Source organism: Onychomys torridus, chromosome 4, assembly GCF_903995425.1.
Source record: "Onychomys torridus chromosome 4, mOncTor1.1, whole genome shotgun sequence".
Lineage (NCBI taxonomy): Eukaryota > Metazoa > Chordata > Mammalia > Rodentia > Cricetidae > Onychomys > Onychomys torridus.
In genome coordinates this window covers 38,715,104-38,737,275 of record NC_050446.1, presented here as the reverse complement: position 1 = coordinate 38,737,275, position 22,172 = coordinate 38,715,104, and the positions used below count along the sequence as shown (strand labels likewise).

Sequence of the window (22,172 nt, the reverse complement as noted above, 5' to 3'; positions counted from 1 at the left end):
CTGCAGCATATGATAGTTTATAATTTCTCAGGCTTGTTAAATTCATGTTAAAGGTCTGTTTTCTTGTTGAATAAATTTTGTTCATATAATGCTGCCTATTTCATACACTCAGTCTTTAATAGCACCTTTGGTCTATGCGCAACTCACAGATCAAAACAGAGGACTAAAATAGGGGTTGATGATGCTATTTACATGTGTGATTCCTGCTGTCTTCTTGTTAGTAGCTTTAATATAATAGAAGACCTTGTCTGTTTTGTAATTAACACATCTTTACTGGAGAGATATTTGGAAGTGATTGCTGTGAATATACTGGTTAGTAAAATAAACACAATCACACACCACTTTCTGTTATCAGACAAATTTGTGAATTGTACACATTATACTCCAGATCAACAAACTGTGATATAACAGCCAAGTAGAAGACACATATTTATATAACCCTTTATTTTTCTGAAAATATGTATTCACTCTGACCTTGCAAATATAATTAGCTGTGGGATGTGCAGACTTCAGTACCATGGTTGCTTTACTAATTGCAACTCTTGGAAATAGATACTAAATATTTGGAAGCTGCCAATACAAAATAAAAACTGCATCTTTCTTGTACATCTGTCTTAGCTTACAAAAGCAAAATAGTTTTAAAAACAATACTGAGTTCCATGTTTATTCCAAGCACACCCAAGGGTCAAGGACCTATCATTTCATTTTAATGATGAATCTGGCTTAGGATTTAAGCTCTAATTATTTTCAAATTCATTTTAATCCATAATTTTTTTCTTTTTTTTTTTTTTTTACTTCTTCCATGAGTATACCACAGTTCATTTCAACATGCTATTTTTTAACCCATGTTTCCCTAGGTCACTAAAAGAGCAGACTAAATTTCTAAAGCATCAAACTACAATCCCAATTTCTACATTCAAAGGAAGCTCTTTTTTCTTTGAGCAACACTGCACCTAATTTAATGAAAAGTGTTTTCCTGCAGATATACTCTGGCAGTGGTTCCTGCCAGTGCCTCTCCTTCACCCCTCTCACTGGAGCCTCCAGTGGCAATTCCAACCGCACTTCACGGAAGTCAAGGACCAATGCAAGGGTTCCAGAAACATACAGCCACCAAAGATAGAACTGATCTTAAAACACCCATCATGCACTCACTTTCTTGAGCTTAAAGAGTTAGGAGATGTAAATAATCAGGATCTTCCATAACTATACAGGTCAGCCTAAGACCTATACCTAGAAATAAATGAATAAATAAAAACTTAAGACCAAAATTAATGCTAAATACTTTAAAAGAAAGAAAGACAGAAAGACAGAAAGACAGAAAGAGAGAAAGAAAGAAAAAGAGAAAGAGAGAAAGAGAGAAAGAGAGAAAGAAAGAGAGAAAGAGAGAAAGAGAGAAAGAGAGAAAGAGAGAAAGAGAGAAAGAAAGAAAGAAAGAAAGAAAGAGTGAAAGAGAGAAAGACAGAAAGACAGAAAGACAGAAAGAGAAGGAAGGAAGGAAGACACCCCAGTGAGCAGCTGGGTTACAGATTTAAAGCATGTAAAGCTAGTGACACACAGAAGCCATCTCTAAATCACGATGAAGATGAGAAGCATGAGGAAAAGGGCAGCACCACACCAAACACTGCCGCCTGGAAACAGCCTGTTATCGACTGCTTAGTTTGTTCCTAGATTCTTTAAAAATTAAGAATGAATGATGTGACCTGGGAAATACTGTGGAGGTTTGTGACCATTTTGTTACTTCTGCTGCTATGCACTGCCATGCATCTATAAGATAAAAACATTTTCTGTCTCTTGTAAGCCCACAGCATAAAAAATTCAGAGATATCTTACTTTTTATGCCATTTCCAATGAAAAGCACTAAGAACTAAAACTGACTCATGCCAAATGCATATCACTGAATTGCTGTGATTTCTTGGTCTCAAGTTTGCAACATGGAAATTATTTATAAAATGTCAATTTTAGCTCTGGAAAAGAAATTCCTATGTGAATGTACAGTTCTTTCTTCATCCTCAGAGAATTGCTTACTGTAGCTACAGATCTGTACTACAATTTCAATATACTAGGGGAGAATACGGATGGGACAGAACGAGCATAATGTACTTTTCTGACAAGTGAAGACATGCATCAAAATTCAAAGAGTTAAAACCACAAGTTTCAAACACACACCCCTTAATGAAAACAAATCAATTTTTAGAAACTAGCATGGCAAAGGTAATTAGACATTTCTAGATCATGAAACATTGTGAAAAGAATATACTTAAGTCATAAAAGGAACTTTTTTAGTGTATGCATATAGTCAGTATAGTATAGGAGTGTGAGTATGAGTGCCTAGGCGTGAGCCAGACTCCTCTTCTCTCAAAGTGAAAATTCTAGTCTATCACCTGCTGGCCAAGTTACCTATGACAAGTTACTTAATGTCTCAATCTCCTTGTTTACTTATGAATGATACTTCACAGAGTTGGTGACAAGATTAAATAATGCATGTGTGCTTATCATCACAGTTCCTGAACTGTGGTACTCAGTGAGCCGTTCCTGTCAGATCTCTCTCTGTTTAACAGAACCTGCTGTGGACAGCACAGCTGACTTCTAACTCCAGCTGCTGTACCTTCTTTCTAATCCACAGGATAGTCACACCAGGCAATACATCCCCTGGGCTGCTCCCAGCCAGTGACTAAACACAACCATAATACAAGAGTCTAGCCATCTCTGCCAAAATAAAGACACCTCTGAAAACTAGGACTCAACAACTCTCCATCAGCCTATGGTCAGGCTTTTCCTACCCTAGGCCAGTTTCCTATTTCCCAACCTAAGGTCAAATTTAGTATCTGTCTGAAGGTCCATGCCTTTACCCATTACCAGTGTTTCTCCAAATAAATCTGTCACATGTCTAATTTCATTTTGACATATGACCCCTGCAGCATCTAACCTGACACAGCTAACAAAAGAATAGTACTGCAAGAGTAAACAATGGGAAAAGGTTCCCTAAAAATCAAATCATAACTATAAATTTGCTATCCTAAGACACTTGGTATATGGAAAAAAAATGAGAAATTGAGATACATTTTAAGATTTTTTTCTAAGAAAATTTTTCATTAAAAATAGGAAAAAAGAACATGATTAAATAATGCTATCTTTAAAACATATTTTTGTGATTATAATTACATTACATTTCCCCCTCCCCTTTCCTCTTACCAGACCCTCCCATGAACACCCTCCACCTTTTGCTCCCTTTCAAGTGAAGGGCCTTTTCCTTTGATTGTTGCTACATACAAACACATATGTAGGAATGTGTGTAACAAAATTGTCTAGAATCTCTACTCATGCATGACAGACATTTCTCAACTCACAGGTGACAAACAGCACACTTAATATTGAGCTCCTTAGGGGACTTCTAATGAGCTTCAAGAGCCTATCACCTATATGTTGCTGGTCTAATATCAACTCACTCTGGTAGCTATAGTCAGCCTACACAAAATGAACAAGTGATTTTAGATCCTCTTCTAGTATACAAACCGTGATAATAAAGCTGATGTTCCTGTTCATTAGTCCATATAAAGCAAAGGATGAAAAGTCCCTAGGTACTAAAAGACTAAAGTTTAAAAGTGTTCACATGGCAATGGGCAAATTAAGTATCTATGTACATTTCTTGTACTATACTATCATCTTTAAAGAAAATCAAATCATGACCTTCAATTAGTATTTCTCAAAAAATAAATGTATTCAGCATGAAAAACATCAACTAAATTCCTACATATAACTTAACCATTTTAAATTTTGATTACTATAGGTAGAAATTGTCTTTCCAAACCATCTCAATAATCAAAAAGTAAATTGTAACAGATAATAACCAAAATACCTCAGTTTATAAATAAGGAAACTAAGGTTTACACAACTCAAGTAAATTAAATAAGATGTTACAGTTACAAGAGACAGGACTTTGATTTATACCTACCTATATGGACACTAAAGCCAGTACACTAGTCATTAGCAAGCTATCTGATATAATAACCACACTAGCACAAAAACTAGAAAAGACTAAATTTCACTTACATAAAAGCAGGGTTTAAGGATTCAATATTGTGTATCTAGTTCATAATAAAGACCACCACCAAAACAGCATAAAATAAATACATAACAAAATGAAGAACTCTAAGAAAGTATTTTTGTGTCCTATTTCATGTGTGAAAAAAGCCATCAATTATCTATTTAAAACCCTCATCACTAGGTTTGACAATCCATACTCTCTTTTCCTTACTACTGTTTAGTTTCAGTGCATGCAGCACTTCCAAAGCAAACCAAACTGAAAGTCTCACAGAATACTGCTTTATTCAGAATAAAAACTATACAGTAAGTCTATTTGGAATGTAAAACGTGGCATTAAACATCTATTACTCTGCTAACTAACAGCCTAACAACAACTGAGGAATGCTCCATGTTTTTGAAGAAAATTTACCTTTATAATCAATTCTTCTTAGGAAATTAAGTAACACATTAAACATTAAACCACTCAAAACTAAGGCCTAGGTTCAGAAAAGCCCCCTAAATCTGACAGAAGAGCTAATGTCAAATCACCTACAATATCATCTTAAAAATTAACATGATATTGCAGGAAAGATTTCTTACTAAAGCCACAGTTTACCCACACTGAACTTACACTAAGGGTAAGAGACTAAGCTTTTCTTTTCTGTGTCTCTAGTACATGCCGGGTACACAGTGTGACTGGCTGGAGGTAATTAGATGATTAGGGAAGTAAAAGCATTCAATAAGCCAAAAGTCAATAATATTCTCATAGGTAATGGGACATTCATTGTCTTAAACTCTTTTTTTCCTAAACTAATACATCTGCATTCAAAATAATTTTAAATATAATCACAACGCTGTAAATGATAGCAAATACCAAAGCAAAATCGATTAGCTCAATGGTTGCATTATTAACACAAAAGCTTTAGCTTAAAATAAATGCTACTTCTATACAGTATTATTCCCTTACATGCCGTTAAAATCTTGTGGGAAATTTATAATTGTATCATCTGTATAAAGGCTATGAGTTTTTCTCTTTACATACTTGCTTTTAAATGAGAAAAAGTAGAACTATTAATTAATTTGAAACCACCACCATCTCAAAATTAGTAAGAAATATTATAAAAATTACATTTTCCCAATCCCTAAACAGAAGGGGGGGTAAGCCCTTAGAATAATCATTCTCTAATTCATTTTTCCTGTTTGTATTTATTTCCGGAGCTCCATGTATGGTAAAAGATGCCCTATTTAAAATTCTAGTATCTGTGAAAGAATGAAAATAGACCCACGCCACCTAGTACAGCATTCCTGCTCAGTCTTCCACATGGCACAGGTGCTTCTACTCTTGGTGACCCAGCCTTCAATGCTTGGCCCAGCTTAACCTGTTTTGCTCAGTGCAGACTGTTTTCTAGTCTACTCTGCACTTACCATATATGCTATCAAAGTATACTTCTAGATACTGGCAAATATGGGATTCTGATCTGCAATTAGATCACTATTCCACTTTCAAAAGTTGATTAAATGTTTCTCATTAGATTAGTAAACATGTTTCAAGAAAACCCAGCCACTGCTTAGACTAAATGGTCATTATTTAATTTGCAGCAAAACACAGGCACTACACTGCAGCATCTATATATTCATTAATGCAACCTAGTCAAAGAAAATTAATTCTCTAAATCAATAATATTTTAAAGAACTAACACATGTAAGTATATAAATGAGTTGCATAGTAGTTTTCAGATGTTGCTCAAAGTAACCCAATAATAGACACATGAAAGAAGTGTAGCAGTGTGACAGCTGAATCCACTTCTAAAGCCACTTGTCTGGATCAAGCCCCACTGCAGGCGGACTACACAGTAAGCTAGGCAAGAGGCCACCACTGTGCCATTTAAAGCTCTGAGTATAAAATATGTGTACTTTACAAATAAACTGAAAACTAAACACCAGGATCTTGAAACTATTTCACTAAATAGTTTAATTCAAGAGCTCACTGGTAATCTCTATGAGTTTACTCTCCACTTACATTATGAATTCAAACAGCAAAGATTTTCTCTTGTATCACTTAAAACATTGGTAGTATATAATGCACTGAATGAGTGATACAGATTCATCATATAGTGCATTTTATTACTTATGGTGATCTTAATGTTTGGTCCTAGGGATGTCACCAAAAGTCCAAAGGAATAAACCTATCTAAACATAAAATTAATAGGGCACTTACCACATGGGGAAAAAAAAATCAATTCATACATAGTACCTACTATAAATGATATGAACTACAGCTTAGAATTTGGAGAAACACTGAAGTTCTCTCCCATGACTTAGGCTACAGGAACCTGAAGGAGTAATAACCTTGTCACACTAACTTAAAAGGCTGTACAAAGACCTCTGGTGCTCACTTTAAATTCCTAAGTTACTCTGGTTATAAATAACCCATAAAATTTAATATTAAAGAGTAAATAAAAAAGCTTAAGTGCTACATAATGTTATAGAGTTGGATTTCTATGTTTACTTTTACCAGGAATAATAATAGCAACAGTAACAGAAGTAAAGCCTGTCTCTAGGATAGTTACTACTCTGATATATACTACAGACATTAGAGTAAGTTATGACTCTAATATAGATAGTATTCAATAAATTATACTATACTCAAATCACCCTAAATGAAAACTAAGCTTACTGGGAATGAACTAAGATGACAAAGAACGAAATCTATAATTAACTAAAATGCTCAAAAACATAGGTAATATTGCAATTTATAAAAATAAAAATATATAGGGAAGGTTTTAAAAGTATGAACAAGAGTTCCAACTTTAGTGATTTACATACAAACTGTCATTTTAACTCTTGATCTAATCACTGTTTTACTAAATATTTTGACAGTTTTGATAATTCACATACCAGGAAGGGGAAGTACAATGCTATTCTTCATTCTTTATAAATTTATATTCTTAAGTTTCATGATTTAACTAAAATAGTCCATCATAGATTTAGTGTTTAGTTTGATTTATACTGTCAAAAGGTCAAAAGCTCTTGACAGGTAAGAGTTATAAGTCACAACCAAACTCAGATGTTACAGGGATGGACAATATCCTGACAAAAACCTCATCATTTCAGCTAACATAGCCATTTTACGTATTTTAAAAAGTTAAGACAACACTGTCAAAACCCATGCTATAAGTACAGTTCTAACTGTAATTTTTCATTATAATATGAATTGCAGCTAACTAGAACTAGTGAGAACTCAGTATTACACAACACTTGAATGTAAGTTTTGAAGCTAAAACTGCTATTTAGAATTATACTGAGAGATAAGCCCTAATTACTGCTTGTAAATTACTGTGGTGGGAGCTTCACAAGTTTTAATTCTATATTTGTAGAATAATAGTGATTATTAAATTATGTTACTGAAAAGGCACCTTAAACATCAGAAAATTATTCTGTAGTTTAAATCATAAAGCTAGTCAACAATAAGGATTTGTAATTCCTTCATCAGTATTAAGTCACAACATACTTAGTAAAAGAGAATACAGGGATACAGCAAACACTAGAAGTTATCTTAAATTGCTAGTCTGTCAGCTGGTATTATTATTTTTGGGGGGATAGTTTCTACCTTTGAAAAGCTACATTACATCTCATAGGATCATGCTTTAAAGAAGACCTCAATTTTTATACATTGTAATAATATGGTATCAAAAAACTTTCAATTTCAAATTTGTAACACAAAGAATCTGTGTTTTAACAATCACACTTAGTTTGTTTCAGCTGCTGAGTAGATGTAAATGTAATCCACACCACTATCAAACTCTAGGTCTAATAGATATCAAGCTAATATTTATTTCTAAGTGCTTTAAAAATTATTCGTAAAAGCTGCATAAAAAGGATTCCGTGAGTGTATTATGATTTTCCTTTAACAATGGGAGTACATGCTCAAACAAGACACCTCAGCAGTATTTTAGAGCAGTAACCACCTAGCCAATTTCTGTATGTTCTGTAGTTTTTCTAATCCACTCTCCCTGTGGTTGAGCAAAATCGAATTGCCTCTCACATTTGCAGACAGCTCTGTGAAGGTGATAATAGAGCTGCACCCTGCTGTCATGAGGCAGGAAATAGGAAAATGGCATATGGGGCTAGAAAGAAAGAACTAAGGGGAAAGAAAGAATGAAAGAACGAACAAAAAGAGAGAGAGAACTAAACAAGAACAAAAGAGATTTCAACAAAGAATAATATATCCCAATGTGCTCTGCAAGTTAAACCTCTTTTCAGAATCAGTCAGCATGTTTAATCATTCATCTGTGTCCTCACTACAATACATGAATGGTTGGTCACCACGTCTTCGGGCAAGTTTTCATTGTCTAAGACATTTGGAAAGTACAGCTCCAGAATACATCTTACATAATGTCTGAAAAATAGCCCTTTAAATAAACGTTTTTAAAATGTGCTATTTATTAAAATATTAATATGTATAAAGCAGCAAGTATGTATTGTTTTTTATACATAGCAATCCTATATGTATAATGTTTACATAGGATTTTATACATGTATAAAACATGGAAATGGGATGTACAAAGCTTTTAGTATGGTTTAACATTCAAATTCATGAATTTTTTTTAAATTAAGGATAAAACATTCATTCATGATAATAGTAAACTAAAAATAAAACCCTACATAATTCGTTAAACTGCTAATAGCATGCCATATATTCATGGACTTGTATGATTTAAATAAAAAGCATTTGTGTATGTGTGTTTTATTAAGAATTCTTTCAAATATAAAGGATTTTTTTTTTTACATGTGTGTGTATAAAAAGTGGCAGTATATGGCAAGCAAGTTAGAATTGACTCTACCTTTCCCTTTACACTCTGAATGGGATCCACAACCACTGCCACAGCTCTCTCCGACAAGGCTTCAAAGCTCTGCTGAGTGTTGATATCCACACCAGACAGCCAACAGCCAAAGCCAGGGTGACTGTGATACCAACCAACAACCATCTCAGGCCTGAAACAAAGAGGGCATTCAGACACTCAGAACACAACAAGTAATACACTGATGATATGAAGAGAAACAACACACTAACAGGGTATAAATTAAGAAAAGATGAAAAACATACAGGTGTGAAAAAGCACCATTAGGAACTCTGAAATCGGACACCATATTCTCCAGAAAACATGGAAATGAGTAAGTGTGACAAAGGAGTGCTATCATTAAGAGAGGCACATTAGCAGTGGTAGATAAGGCTTTCAGTTTTTCACCTTGTTACCACACTTCCTCAGAGCCAGTTTTTAGCCTTTCAGCATTCAAGTAAATATCTCCTCTTTAACTCCTTAGCTCTGGGAGCTAGATTTTTCAGGCACAGAGTCCATTTGTTAACAATGGACACCAGGATCCACTGTTGTGAAAGGATTAAATATCAATTAAACCAGCAGTAGAACTAGGAACTCAGTCAAAAACCAATTTGCACTGCTCTGCTCAGCTGCTGAGCCTTTTGCTAACAGGAATTTTGAAGTTTTTTCCACAGTAGAAGAATCTGAGCAAGAGAACGGCAACTATTGGGAGACTTAGTCTGAGGGACAAACACTTGGACTATACAGTCTTCAAAACTCTTGTCTGCAAACATTTATCAGAACTGCATTTGGCTGAAATTCTCAAACACACAGAACATACCAGGTCTTTCGATGACAGTGAAAACAAAGTAATTCTAGATGCTAACCAGGGGGACATTATAGCCCAAGCCTATGACATGACAGCTGAGAATCTTAATACAAGGCAGTTTTCTGCTTGGTAGATTTTCATTCAGGATGTCAATAGGCACCACATAGGCAGATCAACTATACTGATTCTTCCCCTTAGAATGATGCTCATAAACTTTAAGGTACATTTCCAAAACTATTGCTCATTCATAAAAAATGATGTGTAAACCTACCTTCCTGTTTGTTTCAGCATGTCCAACATTTTGGCTTGGAATACTGGATCAACTGCTTCTACACTGACACCCTAGATTATGGGGAGAAAAAAAAAAAAGACTTTGCCTGGGAAACCTTGGGGGAAAGGAAACATACTATAAATAAACAACAACAAAAGTCTATCCCCAATTTTGTATTAAAATTTTATAGGTTTTGACACATGTATTTGATAGCTACTCAAGTCATTGAACTCTAAGATTTATTAACCACAAAATTTTCTACAACTGTTAAGTACCAAATTGTTGTTAGCTAATGACTGAGACAACATTCAGAGTGTCAACATTCATAGCTGTTGCTATTATCTATATCTATTTCTGATTATATACATCATCAGAAGTACCAAACAGCTGACAAACTGATTTTTCTTTTTAGTTACAACTACCTATGGCAAGCATACTTCCTAATACCATTTCAGCATCAGGAATGTAAATCTAATCTAGCTAAATAAGCCAGTTTAACATAAGCACTTCCTCCAACCAAAACAAACAGCACATTGAATTCCACAAAAGAAGAGGGCACCTTTGGAAAACAAGAATATGCACTCTGATGCTGAGCTAAGACTGTCTTTTCGGAGTTTTGTTTTCATTATTTTAAAGAGAAGATGAAGAGAGACAATGAAGAGAAGGAGAGGAAGGGTATGATCCAGGCAGAAGGAGGGGAGATAAGGAAGAAGAAAGGGGGATGAATATGCAGACATAAGCCATACACAAGAGTCCACTGACTTGATTTTACTACACAGAGTGATCATCAGGATCAAAACAGCCTATCTTATACTGTCATACAAACATTACAGGGAAGGGGTAATAATGCATCAGAATCATTTATTATCCTGATTATCTATCTATATAGGGACTACCTATAACAGAAATAAGTTCGTTCTTATGTATTTTATATATTTTGATAGAAAAAGAAGGTATAATAGGTATAAATATAAATATCAATTGTGGATCATATAGTGTTTCTATATCCATAAACAAAAAGTATAATGGATATCCAGAAAGACAAAAGAATTCCAAGTCAATTTACAAAAAAAAAAAAAAAAAAAAAGCAAAGCAAACAAACCAACAACAACAAAAATAACAACAAAAAACCCAAAATGTATTACAGGTTTTCCCATTGTTTTGTATTATTTTCCAATATGTTGCATACTATAGCATCTAGTTTACAGAAAATACTTGTTTCATGTGTGTATGTATGTATGGCATCAATTAAATGCATGTAATCTGTTCCTTAGTATGTAAGGATTCTCAAACAGAGCAAGCAGCTTCACCTTATAAGCCTTGCCAGCCTTAACAAGAACACAGCCACAGCAGAGTCACACAGAAAACACACAAGTGAGAATGCTACATATGTTTTGAAAACCAGGTAGAGTTAATACTGATCATTTTTGCTTGGAGACAAGTGCTCCAATGTGGGAAAGAATGGCTTCAAAATGAATCTCCAACACAATGAAGACTTGGAATTCTTCGTCTCCGTCCTCCACCGCTCCAGTGCGGGTACTCGAGGCATGAGCCACTGCATTGCCTTTTATTACTACTGGGTTTGGTTTTTTTGGGTTTTTTTCCCCCACATTTTTTTTTTAAGTCCAGTAGGACACAGTGGCACAAACCTTTAATCTCAGCACTCCAATGCAGAGTCAGGAAGATCTCTGTCAATTCAAAGGTGGCCTACACTATGTAGAAAATTCCAGGCCAGCAAGGACTATATGGTGAGATCCCCATCTCAAACAAATGAACAAAACAGCCTAAATGATGACTTTCTATAAAAATCTCCTTCAGTAAATAAAAGGCAAAGCAAAATTATCTCTAAAAAGGAGACATTTTAAACAATGTAGAGTGCTTTCAAAAATCTACATTTTACTACTTACTTAACAGGTGAAAGTCATTCACCTCCCTACATAGCATATTTAAAAAAACCATAGCCGGGCAGCGGCAGCGCACGCCTTTATTCCCAGCACTCGGGAGGCAGAGGCAGGTAGATCTTGTGAGTTCAAGGCCAGCCTGGTCTACAAAGCAAGTTCCAGGAAAGGCGCAAAGCTACATAGAGAAACCCTGTCTTGAAAAACCAAAAGGAAACCTCACAGGAGGACTCATTTACATGAATTCAAATTTTATACAGTTTCTAAAAACTTTGATCAAATATTCAGAGTAATACTTTGATAGCAACTAACTTTTAAATCCAGCTTGTCTGGCTCACTAAAGGAAAGAATAAGGGATTTAGTACTAGCACCATTCAGTTTGTAAGAGTCCATGGTGCAGTTAAAGGAATGATTTAATTCAATACAAGATAAAATTCATACTATCAGTATTACAATTGCTGCTTCCTACTGCAAAATGAAAAGCATAAAGAAATGAGAGTTATTTTTAATTAAGAAAGGAGAAGAAAATGAAGACAAGCAGCAGCCAACATGAAGAAGTACTCACAGTTCCTGACTGTGGCATAGCAAACACATCAATCACTCTGACGGTGTAATCATCAACAAATTCTCCAAGCATGAGACCCATAACTTCCATAGGAACTCCAGCACGGCCATGCTTTAACATCTGTAGAGAGGAAGATATAAGGACACAAAGCACACTGATTTGAAATCTTGACATGCACACCCACGCTGCCAAATAACCTATTTTGCTTCTGTGGGAATAAAAGCCTACTTTGTAGATGTACCTGAAATAACGCTTATGCCTGAGGGAATTAAGGCGATAATATGCCAAAATAAAAGAGTGACTGCAGAGGAGGCTCTAAGCCAGTAACTCTACTCCTTACTCACCTTCAGCAACGCCAAGGAAGAGATATAGACCTGTTCTGCTGTGTCCACGGCAGGAGCATCCGTAGGTGGACCCTAGAAACAAGTTCATCAATTACTATACCACACAGAATATAGGAGTTAGAATTAAAGTTACCGGAGAAATAAACTTGATTCTTCAAGTATCCTTTTTATCCAATTACAATACAAATAATCATGAAGACATTTACAATTATTAAGCATAAAGGCAATAGTCAAAACTCAGTACCCTGACAACTTTCCAATGGGCATAACGTTTACTTCCACAGTGCTCATCTACCTTGGCTATAAAAGAATTATTGTCAATTACTGTAACATTTGTTACCACTATGTTACAATGTGATATAATCTGAAGGCCAAATTCTATTGGACTAGCTTGATAAACTCAAGGATCATCTGGGCCTCTTCAGCTTTGGCTACAGACAGCATGCAGATCAGGGCTACGGGATCACTTGAAGATTCACACACAGATGCAGTGGGAGGAAGGTGGTGGAAGACTTCTAACCCCTAGGAGAAAGAGCTGTGAATGAGCAGCACACTCTGCACTTCCTAATGAAGTTGTTCTTCTCCACACACAACAAATTTTCAACCACCACCTCAGAAGGAACAAACTAGATATGGTCAGGTAGGTGGCACAAAACACTTCCAGTAACTGATCACTACCTTTCATGCTGTAAGAGGTTAACGAACCAACTAAGTATCTCCAAAAAGATCCTACTTATTCACAAAAATAAACAGATCTCTATTGACTGTTACAATGAGCCTCACAGAGCAACTTGTGGTCTTTACCCTCAGGGTAACTGGTGAGTGCAGCAGCCAGTAAACACAATTCCATGCCAAGCAGTACACATCATTTAAAAAGTCTGTCTTTCTTTAATGCTGAGACGTGTAGAGCACAGTTTCTGTTACGACCCTTCTTACTTTTCTATACCATGTCAAATATGCTAACCACTCATTCCCTCTTGCTTTTGTTTTTACTTGTTGAAATTAAATAACTGCTTTACTCATACTCCACTAACAGTCTACATATATTTCTATGTATACACTAAATTCTGTCACATTTGGGGACATTTAAAAATCTCCCAATATTTACTGCCAGTATTAAGCATAGATGGTCCCAAGTGCAGACTCTTACTGAATGCAGCTTCGTTGTTTCTTCCAAATAGACTTTCAAAATGAAAACTAATTAGTAAGCCAAAATACTTTTTGTTTAAATTATAAAAGTTTTAATAATCTAATTTCATTCACTTTGCAAAGAAACTTAGGAAAGATTAAGAAATGGAGCTGGAGAGATGTCTCAGTGGTAAAGAATACTGGCTGCTCTTTCAGAAGTCCCAGGCTTGAATTTGAGCACCCACATGATGGCTCACAACTGTTTGTAACTTAAGTTTCTGAGGATATCACATCCCCTCTAGCCTCCATAGGCCCTGCACATATGTGGTACACACACATATATGTAGGCAAGCACTTCTATATATTAAATATAAATGTCTAATAAAAATTTTAAAGATAGATTAAGAAAAAGTTGAAGACCATCAAGTCAGATGTGATGATACATTTGTGAAAGTTATACTTTAGCCTTAAGATAATAAAACACCACATTCAAGCTATTTCTTGCACATAAAACAACGTTAAAAATTGTGAGCCGGGCGGTGGTGGTGCATGCCTGTAATCCCAGCACTCGGGAGGCAGAGCCAGGCGGATCTCTGTGAGTTCGAGGCCAGCCTGGGCTACCAAGTGAGTTCCAGGAAAGGCGCAAAGCTACAAGGAAAACCCTGTCTTGAAAAACCAAAAAGTGTATGTTGTCCGTAGATATTAAAATAACCTTTTTCAATTTGCCAGAAAATAATTATTTAAAAAAAATAAGAGACCACATTTTTACCTAAATATATCACTGGTAGAATCCAAAAACTATTTCAGTCATCAATGGAATAAAACTGCCTTTGTTGTGTGTTATATATAATCAGTACTTAGCAAAGTATCTAGCACATAGCAAGAACTCAGTAATACCTGCTGAAAAATAAATGAATCAATAAAGATGGTACAGAAAGTTAACCCTTTTTGGTGAGTGTTGTCTATGACAATAGTCAGTGATATTTACTGTTTTGACCTCTCCTCTCCCTACCTCTTCTGAACTCCTCCCCACCCCCAACAGGGTCTCTGCCACCCTTCCCTTTTCCCATTTCCCTCCCTTCCTGCAAAGTCCTGTTAATTGATCCAGGTTGGTTTCAAAGTCTTCAGTCTCCTGACCTCTCAGGTGTGGACCACCCACCTATTTTATCTCTTGATCCTGTTAGCCAGGGAATAAAATTCCTTGGCATGGGGAGTGGGGTACTGGCAAGAAGTAAAGAGGGGTTGGTAGCAGTTAAATATACAGTGAGACAGAAAAAAGGAGAGGGAGGAGAAAGTGGGATACATATGAAGACTGTGAGAGCAATCTCATCGAGGCTACAGTATTTCTACACACTCACCTGTTCTGAATAAAACTCAATGAGGCAATAAAGAGACCTCAGTAAAGACCCTGCAAACTGAGTTCAGAGAGGAATGTAAAGACTTCAACAGCTAAACAACAAAGATTTAGCACACAAGAGGGGATAAAATGTGGAATTATAGACAATCTACAACTAGTGTCTTTTGGTAAATAGCTCTGTAGACCAGCATACCAATAATTCAAAAAGTCACTGAAAATTGGAATAGCAAACACTGTAGAAAACCTGTCAGTATAATATGATTTTTCTTTGTAATAAAAGTATTGAAGGAAAGACAAGATTTAAAAAGTAAGAACTGAAGTTACACAAGAAGAAACAGAGACAAAATAACATTATTGTAGGTTCCATACAATGACACAGAATACAATATTATCTCTTACAAATGAAGAGGGTTAGAGTTCAGTGGTGACTATTCTAGAAATACAGATGTGAAAGATGTTTGACCTTTAACTGCTTAAAAATTAAACCACTGTGTATGTACACTTTACCAAGTCAGTGGGGGGAAAGGAAGTAAACACAAGACTGACTACAAAGCAATAGAAGAAGACAGGTACTGAGGTGCACTCCATCTTTGCTGAAGGCTGCCAGGGGAAGCCTGGGGGTTCAAGGACAGCCAGCACATCATGGGGAGACCTGCTTTTTCTGTCTTTAGAAACAGGTTTGTTTAGCGCACTAGAAAAGTAGGTGTACTGGACAGTAAAAGTTTCACCTACAGCCACCCAATTTCAAGTCTTTAAAACACACACACACACACACACACACACACACACACACACACACACACCACAATTAAAACATCTGGATCTAGAGCAACTTTTAGAGCCAGCTATTCTAGCTTTCCAATCAGTGTATGGATAAATTCAGGTTTCTCCATCTTGAACCTAACTAGACTTCTATACTATTTTGGACATTTCACTTCGTTAGCTTTCCAAGTTGCCACCAGAGAACTGAACACATTCGATCTTTCCTTTGTATCTTGCTTCAAACTAAATTTGGTCTCTATATCATGCTATAGCATTAACCAAGAGGATTAAGAGTTACATTAAAAAAGAAAAACCAAAGCATGGCAAAAACTTTTCTAATAATGAATGTCTATGTGAGCAGGAACACATTTGACGAGTACAAAACAATAAAATAATATACAATTAAGAACATAACCTAAGGCTACACAGAGAAATCCTGTCTTGAAAAACAAAAACAAATTAAACTTCTGATTAAGAGTTAAAAAGGAAAACAGTCTAGAAATTAGTTGCCTCATACTAGTTATGTCAAAAAAAGTCATTACACAAACAAATTTTAAAAATTACTAAGCCCTCAGCAGAAACACAAGCAAAGAATATAGAGGCTAATTATATAAGAAATACAAAATGATATAAACATGAAAAGTGTCCAGCCTCCCTAGCTGACCTTCTTTAATTAAAGAACTACCAATTAACACATGAAGACCAGTTTTGCAGCGTCCACTTTGGGAAGGGCAATGAGAGAAACACTGAGCAGCGCTGGTGGTGATATCCACTGGTGTAATCCATCAAAGGCAGCGGAGCAATGTGTAGCAACAGCATTAGGGTTGTACAAACTTTGTGACCTAGTTTTTCACTTCTAGAAATTATTTGAGTAAATAAGGATGTTTTCAGCTTGAATGTTCATAACTGTCTTTAAATAATGCAAATAAACCCAAGAACTTAACTTACAATTAAAGAACATAGGGGAAAGTGTCATCCTCTGATGCCTTTAGTCATCTTAAAAAGCAATAAACACACGCTTAAAGCAAGTATCTTAAGCTGTTGCTGTAGGAACAGGTTTCTCTATGTAGCTCTACCTGTCTTGGGAACTCACTACATGGGACCAGGCTGGCCTCAAACAGAGATCCCCCTGCCTCTGCCTCTTGAGTGTTGGAGCTTAAAGGAGTGTGCCATCAAGTCTAGCTATAGGAGATATTTTAATTTAGAATCTTGAAAGGTGAGGGGAGGGAAGGGGAAAGAAAGGGGAGGAAAAGAGAGGAAAGGGGAAGGTTGGGGAGGGAAGGGAAGGAGGGGGAAGGGCTGGCCACAGGGGAAAAGGGTAATGCATATGAAACTACCAGGACTTAGAGAATCATTCCACAAAATATATGCATATCAAATCATCACACATATGTAGAACTTAAGACCATACAATTTTGTCAACTATAGCTCAATAAAGTTGAGGTAACAAAAATGAAAGCTACAAGGAGTGCAGCCACCAAATACACTGGCATGAAAGTAGATTATCCAGGGCTGTGATGGAAGGAAAGTTAAATAGTCATCAATCTATAAAGCAAACAGGCAGGCTTAAGTGTTTTACTAGTGCAAAGTATTTTTAAGCACTTGATGATGCAGATTTTTGGCCAGTTCTTGACTTTTAAGTAAGAGATTCCACTTTTAAAGAATCCTTTACTCTCAGAATCTAGAGCTACACAGGACAGGAGCATGAGAAAAATCATGACATACATGAAATATTAAGAAAACCATGAGGATGTCTGGTAAAGAAAACTTTTAATTACCTGGAAAAAAAAAACCTGGCAGAATACAACCGTTAGACTAACAGTTCTCAAAGTACAAACTCTGAACTAGTCCCACTTGTACCACTTGGAAACTTGTCGGCAATATACATTCTTACTTAATCAGAAATTACAGGCACAGCCCAGAAATCAGCGTTCTAAAGAGGCCCTCCAATGACTAAGTCCTGATGAAACTTGAGGGCCAGTGACTTTAGACTACACTGTGTACAGAACTATACGCCAATGAGAAAAATTATCCAGGCTAGTAGACTGGGGTTCACTATCTTGTGATTGCCCAAGATACATAGAAAATTAACGTAGATTCCCTATAACTACAATTAATCTAGTATGACTGTTCAGATTAAACATCTGATGGCTGATTAGATCAAACAGTAAGCTCTCTAACTATTGTTAAGGTAAGTGTACACTCAACAGTGTACAGTAATGAAAAACAGGTATCCTCTTTCTGGTGCTTAATCAACAACACAGCTGTAAAATTATCAGCTCTACATTGTGTCAACTCTTCATGTGCACTCTAATGACCCTACGACAACTATTTACCATCACATTAAGAATGCAAAGCACGTTTTTAGAGAGGTTAAAGGTCAAGGTTCTTTAACAACTTTTGCAAGAATTGAAAGCACTAGAATTTCATAGAGAGGTAATCTAAGCAAAAAAAAAAAAACAGAACTAAAGAAAGCCAGTCTATATTTCATATGATTCCACTCAGAATAAACACACATACCTAACAGTTTCATAAAGTAAAAAGCACTTGCATGTTTTCTAATAACATTTCTAAATGTTAAAACTTAAAGGAATGCTTCCATCTAAAAACAGAATCTGCCAGGCATGGTAGCACACTTGTAATCCCAGAACTCGGGGAGCTAAGGCAGGAAGACTGCTGCACAGTTGAGGCCAACCTGGCTACACAGTGAGGGCATAGGCAGCATGGGATACCTAGCAAGACCATGCCTTAAACAAACAAAAAATATAAATTAGAATATGATTTAGTTACATAGTTCCATAAATCTATGAATTAAATGTATCACTCACAAAGATCAGAAACCGAAAAACTTTTGTTATTAAGTCTGTAGTACTCAATTCCTACTGGCCACTTTGAAATTATTTAAATCTGACTTTTTAAAGTTTGTTTTAAAAGTGGGAGCAAGGGATCTACATCTGTAAGCTGAAGAAATCCATGAGTCACCTACCTAAATAACTGTAGGGTAAATAATTGATCCACAGGCAACATAACTAGCCTTTATTCAGACATGAACACCTACCCACTAATGATGTAAAACAATGCATTCTATAACAGCACAAAGCCTACCTTTGGAGAATGAATAACACAGAAATTGCCACACATGTCTACTAATATTAAATATAGCTAAATTAAATGAAACATGGTTTTCTGTTTTGTCTTGTTTTCTCCTCATTTAGAAGGTTAAAAATCTGATCTAGTATAAAAAAGCTGTGACTTTTCCTTGGGCAGCCCTTGTTGACTAAGTGCTAAAAAAAAAGGCATCTGCCATTATAACAGCATAAAAACCACATCCTCAAAGTGTTACCTACTCAGGCCTTTAACAAATTTGTTAACACTATTAGTTATATTACTCCACCTTTCTCTTAGTGTGAACTAGTATCAATTATTTAGCCAATTTTATTATGTTGTTAAAATACCTGCTGGTTAATCATGAACCAAAGTGTCACACAAAAGAAATGTAAAGTAAATACTATCAGTGAATTGAAGCACGTCCCAAATATCTAAGAATATACACTTACTCTGGGAAATGACACGAAACATTTCAAAACTGTTATTTTAGTATTAAAATGTTACAAAGACTTTTTTTTCCATTATAACCATTTAAGGTGTATTCCTGGTCTTGAATTTTAGAATTACCTTCAAAAGTCTGTTAAAATATATGTTTTTTAAAAAAGAGAAAGGAGACTTTATTAACAAATGAAGGTGACTATCTTTTTAATACAAAACAAAACCTACATTATGCTAAGCAGTTGACAGAAAATATTTTTAAATTTTATAGGCTTCAATTCTTTTATAAAATTCATAAATTTAGTGAAAATACCACCATCAGTTTCATCAATTAAACTCTTAAAAATAAAAACATAAAAGTAATACATGAATCCAAACATACACAATTAACTACCACTGTATTGTTTCTCTCTTACCCAGCAAGGTAAAAAGAACCTTTTAATACTTTAATTCTTGAGTATTAAACAACCAGTGTGAAAAACAAGCTGCATGTAAACTCTCTCTGCTGCCCAAGCTTCAATGTAGCTGAAGCAACCTGTTCTAGGAGGTGTTAATTGGCAAGAGGAGAGCAAGTCAGAAGCTGCTCCCCACCGGCCTAACCCAGCAAGGCTAGGTCATTAAAGTGGAAATGAATTCTTTCATGTGGACTTAACCCTTTCACTACATGATTTCAGCTGTTTTCTCTCAATTAATTTTTAAAAAAACTTGTTACTTTTTAGAGTTAAAATTGTTCCAAAAGAAGGGGGAGGAGTCCTTTGGCTGACAGTTCCAGTGATTGCATTATTCAGAAAAGAACACAGCAAGTTAATTGCAATGTAATACTGCAACTCTCTCCTCAGATAAACATATAAACTAATTGTATTTGCTTATTTTAACACCAGAACAAAAATCTAGCATACAATGTTTAGAAATAGCTCAGAACCATTTTAGTCCTAAGAAATTTCATTCACATTCAGGTTTGAGAATCCAACAACTATACAATTAATCACCTTAACAGTGAGATAAATTGCCAGTAATTTTTCTTTTAATGTTTAATACACATAGAAAATCCATATAAAAATGCTCTGAAGCAGAGGAGTTAATACACCTTTCTAATTATGTTTCGTTATTCTGATAAGGTGCAGTCACAGCATTTCCTGATGACTGGTTGCCAAAAAAAGCCAAAATTCCTTTTATGGCATGATCTCAGGTTTCCAGATGGCACATTAATTCTTTAAAAAGAGAGAAAGACAAAAAAGGGTAGAAAATAAGAATGGAAATGTCAAAATAATGATGCATTGCTTTTCAAATGTCACATTTATAAATACTAATATTCCCTATATTTTTATTTTAGGAATTAAAAAACTATATAGGCAAGATACTAAATATTATAAAGATTAATGTACATATGCTGTATCTTGAATCTGAATAGTCTTGAAAGTACTGACTTTAATGAAAACAATATCAGACTGAGAAGTTAACATTTGAAAACTTATACCTTATCTCTGACACTAAATATTTGTGAGAAATCAATAGAAAATTACCAATATGATGATAAAGATAAAATTTTACTCCTTGTTGAAATACCTCTGGAATCCTGAGTAACTACAACTAAAAATGTACTTATTCATTAGAAGTTTAAAATGATAGAAAATGCAATGGTTCAAGGATGCAAAAACTGAGGAATACAACATATCCCTACACAATATTCTTTTTATCCTTTGCACCTCCTGTCAAGCCCTCTAAATATCTGACAATTCCAGTTCCTTTTTGAGAACTTTCCCACCCTAAGCCTACTGAGCTTCTCCAACAGAACAAACGAAGTGGCTCCTTACGAGCACAATTTAAGAACAGAAAGTCTAGTGAGGAACAGGCAGTGGGGTGAAGGTGCTATGCTAGCAGGAGATGGGGAGATGACACCATCACCTAGTCATAAAGAGAGCTGATCAAAGTAGCATTAAGAATTGGAGGCCCAGTGTCTGGTGCATAGCGCTGACGTTTCTTCCCGTTAAGACCACCCTTTGACAGTCACTTTGAAACAATTTTCACTTACTTAAAAATGTGTGTGTGTGTATGTGTAAAATATGACATGAATATCAGTGACAATAGGTATCTATAAACTCTGTCTTACTAGAACAGACTAAATGCCCCCTGTTCTATATAACTACTCCTACCATCCACATGATAGGAAAGAACCAAGTAAAGTACAATGCTTGACTACTTTTAAAAGTTCAAACTTTAGACCCCAAAAGAACTATAAACATTTAAGAGCAGCAAATTATGCATGCTGTCTTTTAAAACTTAAACAGAGGAGGAGGAAAGGCAGAATCTTGAATTCCCTACAACAGACAACTGAGGCATCAAAACCATTCCATAACAGACACTGCAAGTAGTTAAGAGGTCTCCACACACACACATTTACATTTTTCTTACAGCTTTATTTACTTGTGTGTGTGCATACATGAGCAAGCCTACACATACAGAACTCAGAGGACAACTTTCAGTAGTAGTCAGTTCTCTCCTTCCATCATGGGCTTTGGGGATCAAATTCATTGTCAAGTTTAGTCACTTTTACCAGCTGAGCCATTTTGTTGGCTGGGCCCCATTTAAAAAATACTGTTCAACTGCTTATTTTAAATGCTCAAATTAC

At 35.5% G+C, this 22,172-nt stretch overlaps 1 protein-coding gene across 1 annotated transcript in view; it reads right to left on the bottom strand.

The window, feature by feature from the left end:
• The window catches only part of Psmd14 (proteasome 26S subunit, non-ATPase 14), an 88,045-nt gene that overhangs the window by 24,234 nt on the left and 41,639 nt on the right, over positions 1-22,172 (bottom strand). The window contains exons 4-7 of the mRNA XM_036185099.1: positions 12,751-12,822; positions 12,407-12,526; positions 9,944-10,014; positions 8,868-9,018 (exon numbers count right to left, since the gene is read on the bottom strand). Of these exons, the coding sequence (XP_036040992.1) occupies positions 8,868-9,018; positions 9,944-10,014; positions 12,407-12,526; positions 12,751-12,822 (414 nt within the window). The remainder of the gene's footprint in view (positions 1-8,867; positions 9,019-9,943; positions 10,015-12,406; positions 12,527-12,750; positions 12,823-22,172) is intronic.